Below are 21350 nucleotides of genomic sequence, written 5' to 3' on the forward strand. Positions count from 1 at the left end.
CATTCACTAATATCCCTTACAAAAGTTTCAGCAGTCTCCCTCTAGGAATTTGCTGATGTTTATAAGTCCTTAGATCGGTGTTATTATTTTTTTTCCCCCCTATATTGAGGCAATGGTCATTACTCGATCACTAATAAATTCAAAAACTGCCAAGAAAAAGCCAATAAATGCACAGCAGTAATCAGTCATTGTGTAGTTATATTTCTAGTTAGGATGTAACAGAGGTTATGTGCACAGATTCCCCACCAAAACATAAATCCCCAGCAAGTGTGAATGTAAGTGAAAATTGCATTAACTGGCTGGTAATAACACCCATTTTTAAACGGTCTCTTCATTACTTGCAGCTCAGAAGTAGTTGGACATTTGAATAGTAAGCTGCTCCATCAGCAGGTGTGGTTCCCGATTGTTTCCTCATTGTTTAAAATAAATCTGGAGCTGACTCTGGGGTTTGACTTTGCATTTGGTAGCTATTCATATGAACTCTTAACTAGACCAAGGTGTGGTCAGTGTAAGTCAAGTGTGGGAACAGAAAGGCCAATTTGAAAGAAAAACAAAAGGCCTTCCAGTTCTGGTATACCCAATTTGTACCAGGAAGATGTTAAGAGAAAAAAAAACATATACAAAAGGCAAGGAAGAGCTCATACTACATCCTCTTTCAAAATGACATGGCATGTATGTTTGCCAGAGGAACTGGTTCACTAGTGTTTCTAGATGAAGTGACTGTTGAAGCAACAGGATGAATTTTTAAAACGTATAGCTTACACTGTGCTGAAAAGCTGCAAGACTAAAAGGCTGGTGCTTTACAGTGCAGATGGATAATGACCCCAAAACCCCAAAGGTTGTTTAAGGCAATGAAAGGGAATGTTCTTAAATGGCAGAGTCACTCACATGACCTCAGCTGAGTTGAGATGCCTTTTAGTGAAAGCAAAGCTGAAAGCAGAGAGACTCACAAACAAGCAGCAAAAGCCTGGCAGAGCATCTCGAGGGAGGACATGCAGCATTTAATGATGTCTGTGGAAAGGATTGCTACAGATTCCCATTTAAGTAATAATAATTATATTTATAATAATGCTAGTTTGTCCAATTACTTTGGCCTGTGTAAAAGGCAGGACTGTAAATTATTAAAGGTGAATGCAAAAAATTGATTTGCATCTTGACTGCTTCATTTTAAATCCATGAGTGTTGTACAGATCCAAAATTAGGGAAAATAGCCTGACTGTCCATACGCTTCTCTACCTGACTCCATAAAGAAGTTTGCACAGTCAGCAAAACCCTTTCAGGAACAGAGAGGTTAAAAAGGTACTTGGACTATAAACGAGTGTAAAAGCAGCCTTGATTAAACAGACATTAAAGGATGTAGTGGCATTTTCATGAACCGGAGCTTCATGTCCCGTGTTTACATTAAATGGAGCTTATCCTTCCACACAAAGCACTTTAGCCTAAGTGTTGTGGGCATAAAAGAAAGTAGGTGGAAATAAACCGTGAGACTTGATCACAATGCTCACCTTGCTGTGAAGGTTTGGTGAGAAGTTGCAGACTTCAAAATAGATCCCTCACCTTCTATTTTTGTTTTTGCTCTTTGTTTCCTGCTCTTTTATTATGTAACCGCATGCAGTTCTGCACTTTTCTTCTCTCTTTTCAGTGAAGACAAAAAATAAGGGCGAAGAAAGGTGCAGAGCTGCTCTTATTATACCACGATCACACACTGTTCAGTCAGAGAACCTTTCTGGTTCTTTATTTGTGTTAAATAAGATGTCTTTCATTATGTTTTATCTTTTTTTCATTTGACGGAAGTTATTCATTTTGTGTCAGCAGTAACAAAGCAGCTGAGATACACTGAGCAGATGTAGCTTTGTAGTCGTACTCCTGCCCTGCTGATGATAATTTTTGATGACTTCTGTTTCTCTCCAGGCATCCAGGACTTTCCAGAGAACATCAAGAACTGCAAAGGCCTAGCAATTGTAGAAGCCAGCGTGAATCCCATATCCAAGTGAGTTCGGCTTTCCCTCACCTAACACATTTTAGTTTAATGTTCCCTATAAAGTTTGGGTTCCTAGTGTTCTTGCAGAGGCTTACGAGGCTGCTTGTGTGTTCTCATTCGCGTTCTTGCCTTTGCATGTGTTATCAGGCTCCCTGAAGGCTTCACTCAGCTTCTGAGTCTGACGCAGCTCTACCTGAACGATGCCTTTCTGGAGTTCCTACCAGCCAGCTTCGGCAGGTCTGTTTCTTCCCTGGTTTGTCACACGCTGTACTTGATGGAGTCATGATACTGACATTTGAATTTTCTAAATGCAGTCAAGTCATTAACAACCGCAGAAATGCAACACAAAATGATGCTAGCTCGATAAGATGACCCAGTAGAAGTGATTTTGATTCATACTGTGGGCTACACTTGTGCTGTGTGGCACCAGGACCAAGTACTACTTTTGTCATGTCAACAGCACAAAAGTGATGCAGCGAGCATTCACAGAACTATTTGTCTGTCTATCTCTCAGACCTGGCTTACCATTAATTCTTTAGCATTTACATTTAAGTCATACTGGAGAAACACGCAGCTTTAAAAAATGATCGCTTTATTTAAAATGATCATGGTGTCTTCTTAACATTTACTTACTATACTTTTCAATATATAGTTAGGCTACACAGATTATTAATCACTTTCATTACTTGTGCGTTACACAAAAGTTTGTGTTGAGCCTTCTGAATGCAGAAAACGTGATGTGATCTGGTGCTGATTCCATCTTTATATTTCTTCCTTTTAGTACTAGTTCTATACAAGAGAAGATTACATCAGACTTTTTTGCTGTCATGTAACTGCACATCATAGCTGCTTAGTGAAAGATAAGCCGGCTGAGAAAATCATGGCCGCTAAGCTTCAAAAGCCATTTCACATAATATCCCTTTTGGGGAAAATCAACTAATTATGACAATGATTTTTTTCCTGCTTGCAGGTTGACTAAGCTACAAATCCTGGAGCTGAGGGAGAATCAGTTAAAGATGTTGCCAAAGTAGGTGGTTTTCATTTAGCAAACCTTCCAAATGTGAAATATGAAGAATGTTCATTTTAATTAAAATAATAATAAAAGCAGAGTCTCTCTGAAATTCAGTCGCTTTATGAACTGCGACAAGATTTATTTATTTATTTATTTTAATCCCTACTTCCTCATTGTCCTCTTCCTCTTGCACCCCCTGCAATGTCTGTCCTTTATCCTTTGTTTTAATCATAGACTCTTTCTCTAAACCTCTAACTGTAGTATTAAATTCCACTGTGTTACATAAGAGTCCCCTTTACTTGGCCACTTGCGCTGACAGGTTTTATAATCCTCTACTGAGACAGTGGTGAAGGTCTTTTTGCTATTTGAGAAGTGTGCTGTGAGACTGAATGTCCCACAGATATTAGAGAAAGCTCCAGGTGATTTTTGGGGGAAGTCACCGTCTCCCTGGTTTCTCTTTAATTTCTGTCACACTTGACTAGCTTTACCATCTTACCATGCTTAACGATACTTGCCTTTTTTTCCCTTCCCCCCTCTGTCTGAGTTTCCTTTTATAATCTCCCCTTTATTATTATTAATTTTTTTTTTGCATTTATTTTTCACTGACTGATGTTCCAGCCAGTGTATAAAGTGCAGTACAGTCAGTGCCACAGCTCAGAGCGGATCCCTTTTTTCTGGCTGTGTTTATGTGACAGAGGCCAGACCTGTTAAAGTCTGGAGGCCTGACAAAGAAAGGGACTAATGATCGGGAGCGTTGCCAGTGCAACACACAAGCATTTCAGAGATGTAAACAATGTGTGCAAAGGGGTGCAATAGAAGTCTTCTCAGGGCTTTCATGTAGAAGCTGCTGCCTCTATTCTCCATCTCTCTCCTCTGGTGCACAGACACACACTGAGCACATGCATAAACCAAGTGTTTTAAAGAAGGCTGCAGTGTTCCTCGCTCAGGGTCATAAGCCCCTTAGTGCTGTTTTTTTAACTGGTGAACTCACTTTCTAGATTAGCAAAAACGGCTCTTTCTCACCCTTTTTTAGCTGTTTGGTTTGGTGTGGGGGTTTTTGTGGTGTGGGGAGAAACACTGTTCGTTCCTTGGTATCATTTCTGTCCCACAAGTACATTTCCACTAACACAGTTTTCACGGTGTCTTGATTTGCTTTAGGGTTGGGATTATACTTTTTAATCAACTTTTATATTATATTCACATTGTGAAATTGACAGTCAATGGAAATGTTTTATTTTTATTTTGCTTTTATTTGCGCGTGCGCGTGTCTGTGTACGTGCTGCGTTTTTGTTTTTTGCTGCTGGCAGTAAAGGACAAATGTCCTCAAAGGTGTCTTGTTATTCGATCTGTGAGGAAAGAGTTGTTCTTAATCACTAATAATAAGCCTCTATGAAAATATTTTCTCTCCAGTTGTCTGTTGTGCTGTGGTCAGTTAAATCAGTGTTGTAAGCAGTGCGTGTTTACAGTGTAGGGGAGAATGTGAGCCTGTGGCCTGAATGTGAGAGAAAATTTTGGAGCAAGGCTTAGGGCACATTTTCCATTATTTAGAGCATATTTCTATCACGCCTAAGCTCTAAAAGGTATTTATTTCCACATAAAATTATTCAGTGACAGGAGCGAAGGCGGCGCATGTGTGCTTTCCAAATCGAACAGCATGAAAACTGACTGACAGTGGCATAGAGGAGGAATTTTCTTATGGCTGTTTTTTTTTTTTTTCTTCTTTAATATGTAAACCATGAAATTCATGTGTTTTTGTTGTTGTTGTTTTGTTTTTTATGTTTCCTTCTTGTGTGTCTGCAGAAGCATGCAGAAGCTCACACAGCTGGAGAGGTTGGACCTGGGGAGTAATGAGTTCACTGAAGTGGTGAGTATCTTTCAGTCAGTCTGTCACTGCTCGGGGCTCTCACCTCCTCCTTCCTTAATCTGTTCCCTGTCCTATTTTGGTTTTTTAAGCACATATGTCGAAATTTTTCTTTTCCTTACACTCTGAACCGTCATTTATACATGATAATGTGATTGTTTTTTTTTTTTAGCTTGCTCACAACTACGTGCTTTCTCTTTTCTACATGTGCAGCCTGAGGTGGTGGAGTGGCTGACTGGACTCAAGGAGCTGTGGATGGACGGGAACAAACTGACCTTTTTACCTGGGGTATCATATACGCTCATATTCCCGTTCAGTGACTGCTGCGTCTTAACACATCATCTTGAGATTATTTCCCTCGATTCTCCCCCAACCCCCCAAAACTGTGTGTCTCCTCAAGTCTTCATCAAAACGAGCTGCAGTCAGTTTACATCAGACTTTGAGCTCTCTGAAACCAGCAGAGAGGGCTGCGCTTTGAACGCGATTCTGTCGCAGGATGAACTCGCACAACAAAATGCATAGTTTTGGGTTTGCATATGTCCCCCAGAAAAAAATCAGCTATGAATGAATTCTTATGTCGGTGTTTTGACAGTCAGGATTTGTTAAATGAGGCTCTTCTTTCATCCAAATGACCAGCTTGTTTGTAAGTGGGTCATAATTAAAGCATTAGTTCTGCTGCCAGCATTTCAGTAGCATCAGCTGTAATCACAATCTGGCCTTTTATAAGCCATGACGTCTGTGGAGTATGAAACAAACCATTAAGTGTTACTCATTTTATTAGCAGAACAGTGTTTTCAACCTAAAATAAGTGTGATATTGTCTCCCACTGTGGGATTATATCATGTCTGCATATATAGTTAGTTTACTTCACTGCAGAAAATGTTAGTTAACTGCTTGTTTGTGATCATTTTAATTTACTGCCACAGTTTGCATCTCATACTGCTGCATAAATTAAGGGTGACTTTTTATTTTATTTTGTGCAGATGTTGGGGACACTAAAACAACTGGTGTATCTAGACGTGTCGAAGAACAACTTGGAGATGGTGGATGAACAAATCCGCGGCTGTGAGAATCTACAGGACCTCCTGCTCTCCAACAATGCTCTCACACAGCTGCCAGGCTCCATCGGTAAAGATCTGTCTCACACACACACACACACACACACACACACACACACACACACACACACACACACACACACACACACACACACACACACACACACACACCCGTATTAGAAGACCTGTTATGAAACACCTTAACTCTCTTTTAGCTGTTGCCAGCTTTTAAATCTTTCCAAGCCCTTCATCAGTGAAAAAGCCTCTCTTGTCTCTTTCTATGTCTCTTTTAGCACTTGCAGTGTGAGCCGACGGGACAGTACTACCACAAGACTTTATTTTTCTGTGTCATTTTCTCTAATAGAAACTGATCTATATATAATTGCAACAGAGCATGAAACTGATGTGCTGCATAATTACCTTTTACTTATTTTTCAGTATTCAGTTTTATTTTTGGTTTTTGATGAAACCAAATTATGCTAACAATATAAAACTGTAGTGAAGTACACAGTGAGATACTCATAACATATTAATGTGATGTCTGTAACAGAAGAAATACAATTATTCAAATATTTCTACAGCTCAGGATTGCTTTTACCCAACCCTTATTAATCTCTAAGGAATTAGGTTCCAATTACTCATGTATTCAAAATCATGTCACGGGTATGAAACATTTAGCAATATCAATGCAGCTTACTCATTTATGATTCACTGCGTCGTTTTGTTTTGTTTTTCTTTGTGGATAAATAGAAATAAAACACCATATTCAATTTGGGTTACATTTGTGACAAGTTGTTAAGTGACCAGTAAAAATAAATAAATTGCTCAAAAATTAAGAAACTGATATTTAATATTATACATATTAAGAATAAAGTTATTTGTGTAAAAAAAACAAAACTCCACAGGTTTTAAACCAATGTAAAGACAGACACATTGGCTCACAAAGGTAAATATGATTTAAACATGAAGTTAAAAGTTCTGTAAAATAAAATCATTGAGTTCAATAATGTAGACTTATATTGGATGTTCTGGGCAAGCCTAAAAATAAGCAACCTGGATCAGCAGTTTTCTTCCAGCCATGAGGGACACAGTTCACTCAGCATTAAGGCCTCCGTCGCACAGACCTACAGACCAGCTAGCAACCATCTGGAAAATGCATGCGCCACTTGGTGGAGGTTGCTGCCAATTGCTATGAAACCAATGAACCCCATTCCATTCGATTTCAATTCAGTTTTATTTATATAGCACCAAATCATAACAACATTCACCTCAAGGTTATTTATAAAGATAAAGACCCTACAATAATAGGGAGAAACCCCAACAGTCAGATCACCCCCTATAAGCAAGTAGTTGGCGACAGTAGGAAGGAAAATCTCCCAAACAGAACGTGTCAGTGGCAGTGATGCTGCCCCATTAACCCTCAGCAGTGCAGAGCCCGACAACTTCTCTGTGCGACTGGGTGACAGACAGCTGACAATTGTGTTGGCTACTTTTTTTCCCCCTTTTTCAAATGTTAATTTTGACAAATAGGTGCCTATTTTTCGAAATAAATTGTAAAGCTACATTTATAGTATTTATTGACAGTCATAATTTTGAATGGCATACTTACTCCCATCCCTTTTGCAAAAAACAAGACTAATAAAATCCTTTAAATTCATGCAAACACTGCTGTTGAAATCATGGTTGATGACGACTGCTATAGCCATTACTGTATTGACAGTATGAATGAATCTAATTAACTGGTGTGTAATGGATCTTCCTCTTTGCTGCGTACCAGCAAGTGATAGTCAATAACTGATCTGAGCTGTTGTCGACGCCTTCCTGATCCTAGCTCTCTGTTCCTTTTTTTTTTTAAAGGCACCCTGAAGAAACTGACTGCACTGAAAGTGGATGAAAATCAGCTGATGTACTTGCCAGATTCCATTGGAGGGTGAGCATCACAGCAATAGATTTGATAACAGCAGAGTAAACCCTGAGCTCAGTGGATTATTGTGTCGTTTTTTTTATATCTGGAATCCATTGATCTGATAAAACGTTTTTCTGGAAAAAGTAAATATCCCCATTAAAGAGAATGCAACCCCTGCTCGGTTTGTTTTGGTCTCGCGCTGATGATTGGTAGCTTAGTAATGGCTATGGCTATAAAGAATGGTTATGAATGTCAAGTCTTTGAATCTGCCATAGCGATTTAAGGACAGTTCATCCATTTGCTTCAGTGTGGAAGGGCTGCTGGTAAACACTGGTCTCATGACCCTCATAGGCAGTAATGATATGAAATCCTGTGTTACTATTCAGAGGTTTTTCTGTCTAATGTATACAGGTAAACCCTCAGTCGCCAGCTGCTGAGTACCGAGCCAGGTCCACACGCTGATCCTCTTTCTACTCTGAATCATTGACACACAGTTGACAAAGATTAGGTTCCATTTAATCCATGCTTTTATTTTTTTAATCCGTCCCCTCCAACATCCATGAGAAAGACAAATCTACATTACCTGATAAAAACAATTGTATCTGTGCAGTTTTTTATTACTGTTTTCAAACACCCTCAATTGCCCCTTATGTTAGAATGTGCCGCCTTATGTACTTTGACGTAGATTATGTGACAAAGCCTATGGTTTAGCTTAATCCCATGCAAGGGTTTTAGTTTAAGCAAGCTCATTTCCTCCCCCATTTATATGTAGCTGGTTTCGTTTTACTTCGCCACTTGTCCACTGGGGTTTTTTTGTTTCCCTGGTGTATTTTTAGTAGACAGGCGTCAGATCCTTGTGGCGTTTCATGGTACTGTAGCATATGAGCTTTCTGGACGTGGGGCTGCTTTGCATTAATATGAAACCCAGCGTGCATTTACATTTTTCACTCAGCAAAATTCCGCTTAAAGGATGTCCCATGAAATATTTGAGATTTGCATTTGCATCAGTCTATTTTTGTTTCACCGTCACTGTACAGTAACTTTGATCCAAAGTTGATCAGAGCTTTTCTTATTTAGTTACTTAGCTGTTCATTATTTAATAGTCTCTGTGAAGAATTTAAAGAGATCAGAATGCACTGACGGTTGTAAGCAATGAAACCAGATGCATGTTAGTATGCTTAACAAAAAGAGCCACCTAAATGTGGTAGCAGCGCTGCGTTCAGTTTCTTCAGCATGTGTTTGAAGCCCAGCAGCTGCCGTCTGAAAGAGCTTTTTCAGAAAGAGCAAAACTCCAAGTGAATCTTGTGCTAACATCCTAGACATTACATGGCTGTCTGCTTAACATCCTTCAGCCATCCTGAGCTTTCTAGTAAGTAATAGCTTGCTTAGCTACAAATCTTAATATTGTTATTGAAGCCCTGTCCATTGGCCGTTCCTTTGGAGTTGATGTTGCTCTTGGTAATCTTCTTAAATATTTCCCACCCTGTTATGACTGTCTGTGGCAGTTTAGAGCTAAGATGATCTTAATTTAGTACCTGCCCACTTGGTGGTGTTAATGGCTTTTTCACCTGTTAACAAATTGATGTTGCAACCAGAGAGCAAAGAAATTGTAGCACGTAGGAACAATAATGTACCACAGACAGGGATCCTACTAGGGGTGGGGGGAAAAATCGATACTGTGTAGTATCGTGATATTTTGCTTGCTAATAATGTATCGATACAGGGACAGCAGAAATCGATATTTTTGTTACAAAAAAAGTTTTTGTGGACTGGAACATGCTCTGACTTCAGAGCATGTTGATCCTTTTTCTGAGCAAGAATCCTGACATTCCTTCACTGTCCAAATGTGTTCAACTTTTTTTTGGCAGCAATAAACTAAATTTAAGACATGTTTTATTTTAATTAAGTTAAACTTTTGTATTTAATGTAAAATTATATTTTGTTTTAATTTACTTTCAAATTCTTCAGTTGCTGAAGGGGCTGCATAGTTTTCATAAATTGCATAGTTCAGAATAGCTATAATTGTACCAGATGGTTGCATTCAGTTAAGTTGGACTAGACTAATACAAACCGTTCAGTTTGTCAACAATAAAACTGAAATGAGAGAAAGACTGAGTGCGAGACTTTGATATTAGATAAAATGAATATTGATAAAGTTTACCTTTATGTACAGAATCTGAATATCGCAAAATATTTTAAAAAATTGCAATAATATCGTATCGTGGGATGTATGGTGATTCCCACCTCTAGATCCTACCATATCATCCTTCTTTCCCTAACCCATCTCAAATGGTAAATGGCCTGTATTTGTATAGCGCTTTACTAGTCCCTAAGGACCCCAAAGCGCTTTACATATCCAGTCATCCACCCATTCACGCACCCATTCACACACTGGTGATGGCAGCTACATTGTAGCCACAGCCACCCTGGGGCGCACTGACAGAGGCAAGGCTGCCGGACACTGGCGCCACCGGGCCCTCTGACCACCACCAGTAGGCAACGGGTGAAGTGTTTTGCCCAAGGACACAACGACCGAGACTGTCCAAGCCGGGGCTCGAACCGGCAACCTTCCGATTACAAGGCGAACTCCCAACTCTTGAGCCACAATCTCAACCTAATTTTCTGTCTCTGCAAACAGTGTAGGATATGTGACTGTGCAAAGGACCGCAGAAATAAGTTCACCACGTCACACACAGTCTAATCCCTGATTGCGCGCATTGATATAATTTACATAAATTAGATAAACACGTTTACTGTATTTAATAAATAGGTCTCAAGTTATACTGGCGTGTGTGTGTGTGTGTGTGTGTGTGTGTGTGTGTGTGTGTGTGTGTGTGTGTGTGTGTGTGTGTGTGGACATACAGATGTCCAATCGGAGATGAGCAAAAACGAAATTTAATAAAAAATGTATTGGTGTTCTCCATTGCAGCAGTATGTTCAGTATTTCTTTGTTTGTAAGTGTCTGACTGCTGGTGGTAACTTCTTGGCAATTTAACTGCAAAAAAACTGCCATTAAAGTGGATTTTTGCCATGTCTCTCTGCATCAGGTTGACATGCATTGATGAGCTGGATTGCAGTTTCAATGAGATTGAAGCGTTGCCAGCCACCATTGGCCAGTGTGTCAATATGCGCACCTTTGCTGCAGATCACAACTTCCTTGCCCAGCTTCCACCCGAGGTGAGTGTGCGCATCGGTTTGGAGATTTTAATCCGTGTGTTCACTGTCTGCAGTGAGAGTCATTGGTGTGCTCGCTTCACAGATGGGCAACTGGAAGAGGGCAACTGTGCTGTTTCTACATTCCAACAAGCTGGAGTCTTTGCCCGAGGAGATGGGCGACATGCAAAAGCTCAAAGTCGTCAACCTCAGCAACAACAAGTGAGCCTTCTCTGCTTGTTGTATTTTTATTTTTTTTATATTTTTTAGAAACTCTGGCCTGATTTTAAATATTATCTAAATCCAAACACGAAATTGCTGTAGTCTTCTGTTTTTGTTGTGCATCAGATCTATTTGCAATTATTTACTTTGTTCAGACTAAACAAGGTGTTAACTATGAAATCTACACATTTTGTTCCAGATTTTATCAGAATTACACAACATAACTGACAAAACAATTGTTAGATCAGTTGATAAAATTAAATAATATATAATCAATTTTACGTACTTTAAATCCAGGACATTTTAAAAGCAGTGATTCCTTCACTATGTAAAGCTACCAGTTAATAAAAGCAATCAAATGTCTTGTCTTACGCTTATTTTCAAATGTGGAGTTTGAAATTGGACCTGCTGATTACAGTATTGTGATGAAGGCTTATTAGAATGAAAAAAGGGTAAGGTCTTGATCGTTTCCTTTTTTAAGAAAAAAGGGACATTTTCCAGGCTTCTCTTTTATAGTCGGCCTGCTTAGATCAAATTTGCCTGACAAAATGAATTAAATTGACTTTTTTTAAACTCGCCCAGGAAAGCAGTTTTAAGCGTTTTGGTGACTGAGTTTTGTTTTTTTGGTTTTTTGTTCTACTTCAGGTTGAAGAATCTTCCGTACAGTTTCACCAAACTGACTGAGCTGACTGCAATGTGGCTGTCTGAAAATCAGGTAAGACTGCACAAGTATTAGGCATAAAACAATAAGGCCTCTGGGTTCAGAGGTGTCAGATGGGAACAGCAAAAGCAGGAGCGTCTGTGACTCGCACTAAAAATTCAGCTGTAAATCAAGAAGCCTTCCTGGTAGCTCGCAGGAAGGTACATCTAACCACTTCCAGGACATCTGATCTAATGCAGGTCAGATTGGATGACCAGTCTTTAAAACAGAGTAGAGGTTTCTGGCACAAGTTCATTTACAGCTAAAGAGGTTGAAGCACCAGTAACACTTTTATTATAAAGAACCTCTGTATTGCTTGATCAACACATTTGGGTCATTCTGTATTTCAAATTTAAAAGGATCCTAATGATTCTCAGAAAATGCCCCCTTAATGGTTATTTGAGTGGCAATCTAGACAAGAAACCTTGACCACTGAATGTGTAAATCTGTTGAGACTGCAGCAGCCAGACAGAATTAAAGTGGTGTTCAAAATTACCAGGCAAGTTGAGGTGCATGAAATTTGGACTTCTTAACAGGAAATGTCTGGTCGGCTCACATGAGAGCAAAAGGCTTATAATCCCAATTTGTCACAGCAGGGTGACTTTCTATGGTAAAGGAATACTTGACCTGGTCATATTGTCAGTATACAGAGGCAACGAAAAGATGGAGAACACTCTGTGGGACACTGTGGATTCAGTGTGTTGGCTTTTGTTCAGCTTATTTCCAAATTACAGTCTGACTCTGACTGCATTCTCAAATCAATTATTCATGCCTTTTCCCCTCTCCTGGCTAGACTGTCCCAAGGTTCTGTTTGGGTGCCTTAACAAATTGTCCCCAGGAAACTGCAGCTGTTTGAGAATGCTGCAGAGAGAAGATGTAGAGTCATCCACACAGCATCCATCACTGCTGTCCTGCTCTTATATAAACTGTCTGATTTGTAATGAATAAAATCTCTAAAACTTTGTGGTCCTTATATCTTTCCACAATCACATTCCTACCTAAATAACTCCTAACAAGGACACTGCGAAGACAGGCAGTCTGCAACAGCTACATCAACACTAAGACACATGGATGCAGTTGGACAGGTGCAACAATGCAGACGGGGGCCTAAGGCAAGCTTAGAGCAGCCTCATCAACGAATGGATGACAGGAAGAGGCACCCAGATGTGTTAAAGTAATGTGAAGGCAAATTAGAAGTGAAGAAAGTCGTGAAATAGCTGTGTAGAAGACGGGTTGAATTTATCACGGCTCCATCTTGTGATGTGTTATTTTCCCCTGCGGTTAAGTGTTCTCTTCCATATTTACGTTTTTGATGTCCCATGTATTTGTCAAAGAACTGCTGATTTTACATGGCACTCAACCCCATATTTTGTCCACACAGTCAAAACCCCTGATCCCACTCCAGAAAGAGGAAGATCCAGAGACTCAGAAAACAGTGCTGACCAACTACATGTTCCCCCAGCAAATTAGGATTGAGGAATGTGAGTAACTGCTCTTTGTTTGATATACATTTCCAAGCTGTAAGTGGCAGACTATCAAACACTTCACTCACCCACCTGGGTTTCAGCATCAGGACTAAGTACTACTAGCACTGACATAAACCCTAAATTCTCATGGACATTCTTAGGTGTTAAGAAGACTATATTGTGTTACCCTCACAAAGTTTGATGACCTACAAGGATCCCTAAATGCATATTTTATAAAAGACCTTGTTATCTGAGACTGAAGCAGGGGAAACACTAGCCATCGTCTTCTTGTCAAGCACCTGTTTGTTTGGTTTCCTTTTACAGCAGACAGCTCACACTGACAGTGGTTGTATCTTTACTTTAGAGTAATTAGTGGTTCGTGGTCGGCGTGCTTGAGCTACTGAAATGGTCACGAGTCTTTTTTGAGACGTCGGGGATTTCTGTCACAGCCTGAACAGTTACGGCCCTGTGGCGGGCTTTACATCATTTGCCGTGTTTATTAGCTAGGGCTTGTTTCCGATCAAGTCTTTTCTTTTGCTTGGAAGCTGGAAGTATTCACAGCCTGACTGCAGTTAACATGTTTTACAACTTGTTGATATGGAGAGTACACAGCAGGTGACTCAGCAGGTTCACTGTGACTTCACGCTGTGGGGTGTTGTGAAGTGAGCTACAGTTGTGTATGTAATCTTTTGAGCTGATGTTGTCAGAGAATTAGTCAAATGGGATCTCTTATCAGAAAATTCTACTACACACCTTCACACTTAGTCTCTCTATTGCTAAATCGAGAGCAGTAAGCTTTTTACAACAGGAAAACCACACTGATTGACACCTTCACAAATATTTCACAGCGTCTAATTGTCTGCTTGTTTCATTTCAGGCAAGTCGTACAGGAGTTATGGTGAAACAGAGAGACTGAGTTGAATCTTTCATGTTTTTTCATTACCGATTAACCACAAACTTGCTTCTTTGCGTTTACGGTGGAGTATTCATACTGAAGATTAGTACATAGTAGCAAAATATTCTCTTGGAATTTTTGGATGCCATCATAGAAAAGGAATTTATTGCAACATCAGTTCTAGGGTTTAACAGCCCTGTTTGGTTCTTTTGGAGTTTTTTGGGTTAACTCCCAATTTTCAAGTTCCTCCACAGCTCCCTTCAGTTTATTGGCGTTCCTCGTGTTTCCTTTGCGCCATCTTGTGGTCACATTTATTATGTGACAGATTTAGGTTGAATTAAAAAGTCCTAATTTGGGTGGGGGAAAAATTCAAAAAACGAATTTTGATTCACTGCCTGGCATTTTTATTTTTCCCCACAGACATTCCAAACTCTGACTCTGAGAGCTTTAATCCAACTCTGTGGGAGGAGCAACGCAAGCACCGAGCTCAGGTGGCCTTCGAATGTGACGAGGACAAAGATGAGAGAGAAACGCCCCCGAGGGTTAGTGCTGCACATTTGTTACTGCTTATATAATTGGAAAAGGAAAAACAACAATGGCGACACGAATTACCGCAGCAGCAGGGGCTTTTTTGGACACAAATCTTCACTTTGTTTCCTCCTCTGCGGGGATGGGGTCTTATAAAATGGGATGTAATTTCTGCTTTAGCCTGTCATCTCTAGCATGAAAGCAGTCTTATTTATTTCATCATGTTACCATTTTTGGTCAGCTTTAATTTTAAACTCTGTGTATTCAAACTGTTGTAGGAGGGAAACCTGAAGCGCTACCCTACACCATACCCAGACGAGCTGAAGAACATGGTGAAAACAGCCCAGTCGGTGGCTCACAGGCTCAAGGAGGATGAGTCGAGTGATGAGTCCAGCAAAGAAGCAAAACCTGTTGAGAGAAACCACATTGGAGTGCAGGATGTGGGGGTAAAGGTCAGTGAAGGGCTCCACTTGGAAAGAAACCAGCCTCTTTCATTTCTGGTGTCTTGTTGTTGGATTCATTTAAATTCCCTTTTTAACCTCTCCATAAGGTTTTAATGCATAACTAATCACCTGGACTGTTTTTGTGCAGGTGATTGAAGCCCCCTGTCCCAATGGTGTAGCGTCAAACATGGAGGCCCAAGTGTCTGCCGACGTGTGTGGCCAAAATCTCTCTGCACCCGAAGCAAAGGACACTTCTGAGTCTTACAGCTCCCAGAAAATCCCCCTCAAGTCTTCAGAGGACTCAATGATGAACCACGAGGACACACTAGAGGTAGTCCAAATAATTCAGTACTTCAGATTTTTAGGACTTCTCACAGTTACACAAAGTGCTTCCTCTGTCTTTAGGATTCTGAGGAGCTGTCAGATGAAGAAGATGAGATGAAGATTGCAGAGCTCAGACCCCCTCTTATTGAGATTTCCATCAACCAGCCTAAAGTAGTGACTCTAAGTAAGGATAAAAAAGGTAACTATGAAGGATCTAAAGTGAAAATTGAAATGTCTGGATGCAGAACACTGACAGTAATTTCTGACTAACAGACGATGGGAAAGATGCAGATTCTTTGCTGGATGACACCGTGGCTAACAGCAACCAGAACAACAGTAACTGCTCATCTCCATCACGCATGTCAGACTCTGTGTCTCTGACCACAGACAGCAGCCAGGACAACTCTTTGTGCACACCTGAGAGAGAGGCAAAGATGCCTTTCCTACCAAAAAGCCGGTTAGTGCTTTTCCGTATGGTAATATACACTAAAGAGGGGAGTGCTCCTCCTGCTCTTATTTTACTCTTTCAGTATTTGTCCTCATTTCAGGCAAGAAGATGAGAATATGAACCAGCCTAAAGACACCACCCCTCTCCTCCATAATGGCAATGGCTCTGAAACGTCCCTCCAGGCCCTCTTAAAAACCCAGCAGGCACCACCAGAAAAAATGGGAGACTACGACCTGTCCATGGAAGCCAGACTGGCCTTCATTGAGAAGGGAATAAACAATGGTATGGGAGACACGTACACCAAGTGGGACCAGATTAATATGAATGTGACCAAGCTGCCAACTGACAACATGGTTCAGCTGGATGAGTTGGATAAAGGCAAGAATGGTTCGTTAGCTCAGGAGGAAGTGGACAGCAAAGAGGGTTACGATAACATGGATCATTTACAGAATGGAAATCGACAGGCAGGTGACTGCAACGATAGTCTGGGGAATAAAAGCCTAGGGATGAGAGGAGAAACAGCTGCTGTGCACGTGGCCTCGACAGGCGTGACAGCCTGCAGTGACATGTCTCTATCTCGCAGCACTGAGGAACTGTCTCCAGAGAAAAGGTGCCATCCCCCGCAGGTGTTGAAGTCTCACAGCATCAGCAACATAGAAACAGGGGCCATGAGGTTGTACTCCTTTGATGGAGATGATGACTCAGTGGGGACTAGGGTGGCAGGGGCCGGGCCAGGGCCAGGAGCTCAGGGCCAGAACATAGTCAGGAGCAAGTCAGCCGGCCAGTTGCTCAATGATCAGACTCTCCTGGTCTACCCCAACTCCTCTGCGTCCTCTTCAGACCTGCTCTCCTCTTCTAAGCTTCCTGCCAACACAAGCAGACATCCAGTCTCCTCCAGCATGGCCATGGGAATCCCTCCTCCTCAGTACAACATACAATACACAAACAGTGACATGTCTAAAGAGGGTCTCTGGGGCCAGAGGACAGCCATGGCTTCAGAGCAACAAGGCTACCATCCTGCTCCTCCTCCACACTCACTAGCCAACACCAATTACTCAAACCGTAATCAGGCGCCTCCTTACCCTCTGCAGCCCCAGCAGAGAGGCCCTGCGATGGCTTCCAAAGCTTCTGGGGAGATGTGGGCTATGGAGAGACTTCATTCTGCTGCAGGCCAGCCTAGAAGCAGCACCCTGCAGAGGCAAGGCAGCACTAGCTCCACAGCTTCCATGTCTGACCCAAGGCGTATGCAGTTGTCCGAAGGAGACTACATGACATACAGGGACATTCACACCCTCGCCAGAGGGCCACTAGCAATGAGTCACGCCATGCAGAGGCCCCTCTCAGCTCGCACTTACAGCATCGATGTACCCGGAGCTTCCAGGCCTCACAGCAGCAGGCCACCGGCCCATGAGCTTCCAGAACGGACCATGTCTGTTAGCGATTTTAATTACCAGCACAGCAGCCCCAGCAAGAGGCCCAACACCAGGGTGAAGTCTGAGCACTCACTCCTCGACGGGCCAGGACAGATGCAGGGAGGAATGGGAGCAGGGAGGGTTCCAGTAGACTGGAGAGACCAGGTGATGCGGCACATCGAGGCCAAGAAGATGGAAAAGGTAAAGAGTTTTATTATGAAAAAAGAACTGCTTGATATCCGTGTGTGTGTGTGTGTGTGTGTGTGTGTGTGTGTGTGTGTGTGTGTGTGTGTGTTTTGGGAGGGAGGGGTTAAAAGTTTATGTTCATCCATAAAAGCCCACCAGCATAACATGACCACAAATGAACTCCTAATATTCTTTAGGTGGAAGACACTTTAAACAACAGGATCTCACTCTGCACATAGTTTTGGTTTTTGTTGGTGCTTCTGAATGCAAACAGAATTTAAGACTGTAGTGTCAAATAGAGGCAAAGAATACATAAATGAAAGCAATCACCATAAAGATCTAAACCTACTTTGAGTCACCTCAAAACCTGCTGAAACAAACCAAAACCTAAATGTTTGTGTGAATCAGCTATTTAGATGTAGCCTACTAACCCAGCTATATGCAAACTATACGTGATTCACTGCATGTTTGTCTGTATATGCTTTAAACCTCTTTGTTGTGTGTTTTTTATTATGTCATCACTCATTTGGTGCATTGCATGGCCACCACTGACTTGTTGGTGCTGGATGTTCCGTGTCATCAGAACGCGCTGTCTCGCTCCTATAATTCCAATAACGCTCCGCTGAGCTGGTCTCACTACGGCAGCTGTAGGGATATGCATGCCAGCCAAGGGTCCCTGGTCTTTAGTGTCAGGGACGGACAGCCCTACGGAGCTCTGGGCTTCTGTGTGAGTACTGTCAACTCGTAGATCGCTCCTGCAGCTCATACTAAAGCCAGGGTATCCAGTTCCTGCAAGTTTCACATCCTTTACAAGAGAAGGAAATGTCTGTTTCCTTCTCTGGCCAATGTTGAAGTGATCACAGATACTCGAAAGCTATGTTTCACTTGTCCTTTTATAGGCAAGGGAAAATATCATTCCCAACATATGATTTTCATGACCATGATCTCTGTTAGTGCCTAAAATATCAGAGTGAAACATGGATGAATTCTGGTTTTTGTGTTGTTTTTTGTGGTTAAATACAAGTAGAGCTGTTTAAAAGGGGTCTCCTTCTTTATTTGTACCATCATTAGTTGGTTTACTTGGTTTCTCATTTATAAACTTTACTACATCTGTGGTAGAATGAGATTAGTATGATTTCATACTGAATTTTGATAAAAATTATTTGGAAGTAATCAAAGGTGAAACTGCTTCCTAACAAAATTTAGAGGCTGTGTGAGGAAAAAAATATCGGACAACATGAAAACAAACTTTGTTTTGTTCTCTCTAAGAAAAGTCTACTTTCATTTATTCATGAATATTAAGTATGGTACAAAGCAGCTCCTTTTAAACCTACCAGGCTCTTGTACATCAGAATCAATATCGCCGTGCGTCATCTGTCTTCCTTGTTGCTCTTGCATTTCACAAACCATTCATTTTCTTCTCCTTTAATTGCACTTCAAATGCTTCTTTTGCTCGTCTGCCACCTTCTTCAATCCAAACTTTTGATCACTTCAGAATCGCTTCATAACCTCTCACGGTGTGTGTGGGGGGGGATGAAAGCTATGTTTGTGGAAGGTAAGTAGTCAATGTGTGTGTCTAAATGATTTAGAAAGGGGGTATTAGATCTGTAGAGGCAAAACTAAAGCTGTCTGAGAGTGTTGTGTAACCACTTTACTGCTTAACATTCAAGATTCATCTCATCTCCTGGTGGCTAATGTTCCAAATTATATTCTGCTTGGTGTTTAAATAGAAGCTATGCAGACTTTAATCTCAGTTTTTCGTGTCTTAGTTGGTGTGTTGATCGCTCTGTGGTGTCTTCTAAATCAACAGCTTGTGTGATCCCAGAGTCTCAGTAATCGATGTTTTTTTGTTATCCTTGATTGCAAATGGGGTTAAAGTGGGCAAGTCCCTAATGGTGTCCCAGCACCTTAAATCCAATAGGCATGTCCTTCCAGCTGACTGCATGGAGATACTTGCTCAAGAAGAAAACAATGACATCCCTCCTACACCTTCGACACATCCTTTTTTCTTCCCATCCTTGTGATGTGTTCAGGGTGCAGATGTAAAGTTGTGGCCAAGGTACTTTAGCGTCTAGTAAGTCATGTAGAAGAAGAGTGTGCATAAATGGACGGGCTGGGGGGGCGGCATGCTAGTGTGGACAAGAGAGGAAGATGAAATATTATTTTCAAAGGTAAGGACTGCCCAGCAAGTGAAATTTTATTAGCTAAAAATTGGAATTTTACTTGTTATTTTCTAAAATCATAATTTTGAGAAAGGATAATCGTCATATTTGCTAAATCCACAAAGAGAGCGAATATCAGAGTAGCAGTTGATCAGTGTGTACACACAAAGAAATCAGCTGGCGCTCACAGAGCTAAAGTAAGTCTTTCTACCATGCTGCACGGCTGCTGCACCCAATCTTAGGGTTTCCACTTTTGCCAAATCTCCACTTTAACCCCTGGTTGCAAATCGATTTCAGTGGATTGAGGTTGAGTGCAATGTTGGTAATCGTTCCTTTCTTCCCATCCAGGATGATGTTTTTGGTCCCCAAGGGATGCAAAACTACACTTTGGACCCTGCCAGAAAAGTAAGTCTACTACCGCCAGACTGTGGTTAGCAAATACAAGTTTGTTTAGAGTAAACAAGATGTTATGCATCTTCTATTCATTCAAACTGATAGTTTTGCTACATGGGAATTAGGGATAGAAATTCCAAGCAATAAAACCTGCTGATTGTGTGTGATTATTTCTTAGGTGCCTTTGATGAATGGTCAGATGGGTCCTTCGGCTCGTCCTCCAATGAGCCAGTCGTCCATGGCACGTCACCCTTCCAGAGAGCAGCTCATCGATTACCTGATGCTCAAAGTCTCCCAGCAGCCCCAGGGGCCTTCACGAATTCCACTTGAACCCATCCAACAAGAGGTGAAGGATGGATTATTACTCAAAGAAATATGTGATTCAGTATTTAAGGGAATGACGTATTTTCTTAGAGAAGCCTCTTTCCATTAGCTGAGGTGTTGTCATTATGCCTCATCGTGACTGGCCCAGACATTTAAGAATATCAGACCGATTTGATGACTGGCTAAATTCCATATTGAGCTTGTGCCAGCCCCTTTTTTTGCAACTTACACTGCTGTTCCAAGTTAAGCTTGTTCCTACTCCCACAAGTCTGAACTTGGCGATCTCAACCAGAGACGGTCCAGTAAAAATCCAACTGTAGAGCCTCAGGTTATCGTTTCAGTTTTATTTAGTTTCTCCTTCATCCTTTATGGTAAACTAAGCTAACCGCTAGCTGCCTGCTGAATTGCATTAAATAGGCCAGATGTTATTACACTCAAAGAGTCTATGTTAACCTTTTTAGCATATTGCAGTTGATGTGGTCTGAAAGTGACCTAGACTTCTGCACCTTCTCTGAGCTGTGATGGTAGACTCTGACTGTACTTGTCTGGTGGTTTCATTAGTTCTTCCCCTGCCACTTGACATTAGTTCGGTGTTCGCTGACATTGAGAACCTGATATTCTTGTTCACTCCAACAGAATTTTAGTAGCTTTCTTTCGTTTACATTTATCGTAGCTGGCACTTTAAGTCGAGAAAACTTTCTCCTTTAATTTTACGACTAATGTCAATATATTGTATCGTAACAGTGATCATGCGTAATGAAAGTGTGTGGGTGTGTTTCAGATCCGTGTGAAAGTGGAGAAGAATCCTGAGCTGGGTTTCAGTATATCAGGAGGAATCGGAGGCCGGGGAAACCCCTTTCGTCCTGATGACAATGT

At 41.2% G+C, this 21350-nt stretch overlaps 1 protein-coding gene across 3 annotated transcripts in view; it reads left to right on the forward strand.

Annotated features, from left to right (window-relative positions):
• The window catches only part of erbin (erbb2 interacting protein), a 48288-nt gene that overhangs the window by 23780 nt on the left and 3158 nt on the right, over positions 1–21350 (forward strand). Inside the window, exons 4-24 of one of the 3 annotated variants that reach the window (XM_040007285.1) lie at positions 1912–1990; positions 2129–2218; positions 2952–3008; positions 4794–4857; positions 5068–5142; positions 5838–5982; positions 7770–7842; positions 10866–10995; positions 11078–11193; positions 11839–11908; positions 13275–13374; positions 14675–14796; positions 15061–15234; positions 15374–15556; positions 15631–15748; positions 15823–16006; positions 16098–17610; positions 18179–18322; positions 20106–20162; positions 20329–20496; positions 21256–21348. In XM_040007285.1, the coding sequence (XP_039863219.1) occupies positions 1912–1990; positions 2129–2218; positions 2952–3008; positions 4794–4857; positions 5068–5142; positions 5838–5982; positions 7770–7842; positions 10866–10995; positions 11078–11193; positions 11839–11908; positions 13275–13374; positions 14675–14796; positions 15061–15234; positions 15374–15556; positions 15631–15748; positions 15823–16006; positions 16098–17610; positions 18179–18322; positions 20106–20162; positions 20329–20496; positions 21256–21348 (3755 nt within the window). The remainder of the gene's footprint in view (positions 1–1911; positions 1991–2128; positions 2219–2951; positions 3009–4793; positions 4858–5067; positions 5143–5837; positions 5983–7769; positions 7843–10865; positions 10996–11077; positions 11194–11838; positions 11909–13274; positions 13375–14674; positions 14797–15060; positions 15235–15373; positions 15557–15630; positions 15749–15822; positions 16007–16097; positions 17611–18178; positions 18323–20105; positions 20163–20328; positions 20497–21255; positions 21349–21350) is intronic. The other 2 variants (XM_040007286.1, XM_040007287.1) reach the window with 2 other exon arrangements.

Source organism: Simochromis diagramma, unplaced genomic scaffold (assembly GCF_900408965.1).
Source record: "Simochromis diagramma unplaced genomic scaffold, fSimDia1.1 OVJJ01000682.1, whole genome shotgun sequence".
Taxonomy (NCBI): Eukaryota; Metazoa; Chordata; class Actinopteri; order Cichliformes; family Cichlidae; genus Simochromis; species Simochromis diagramma.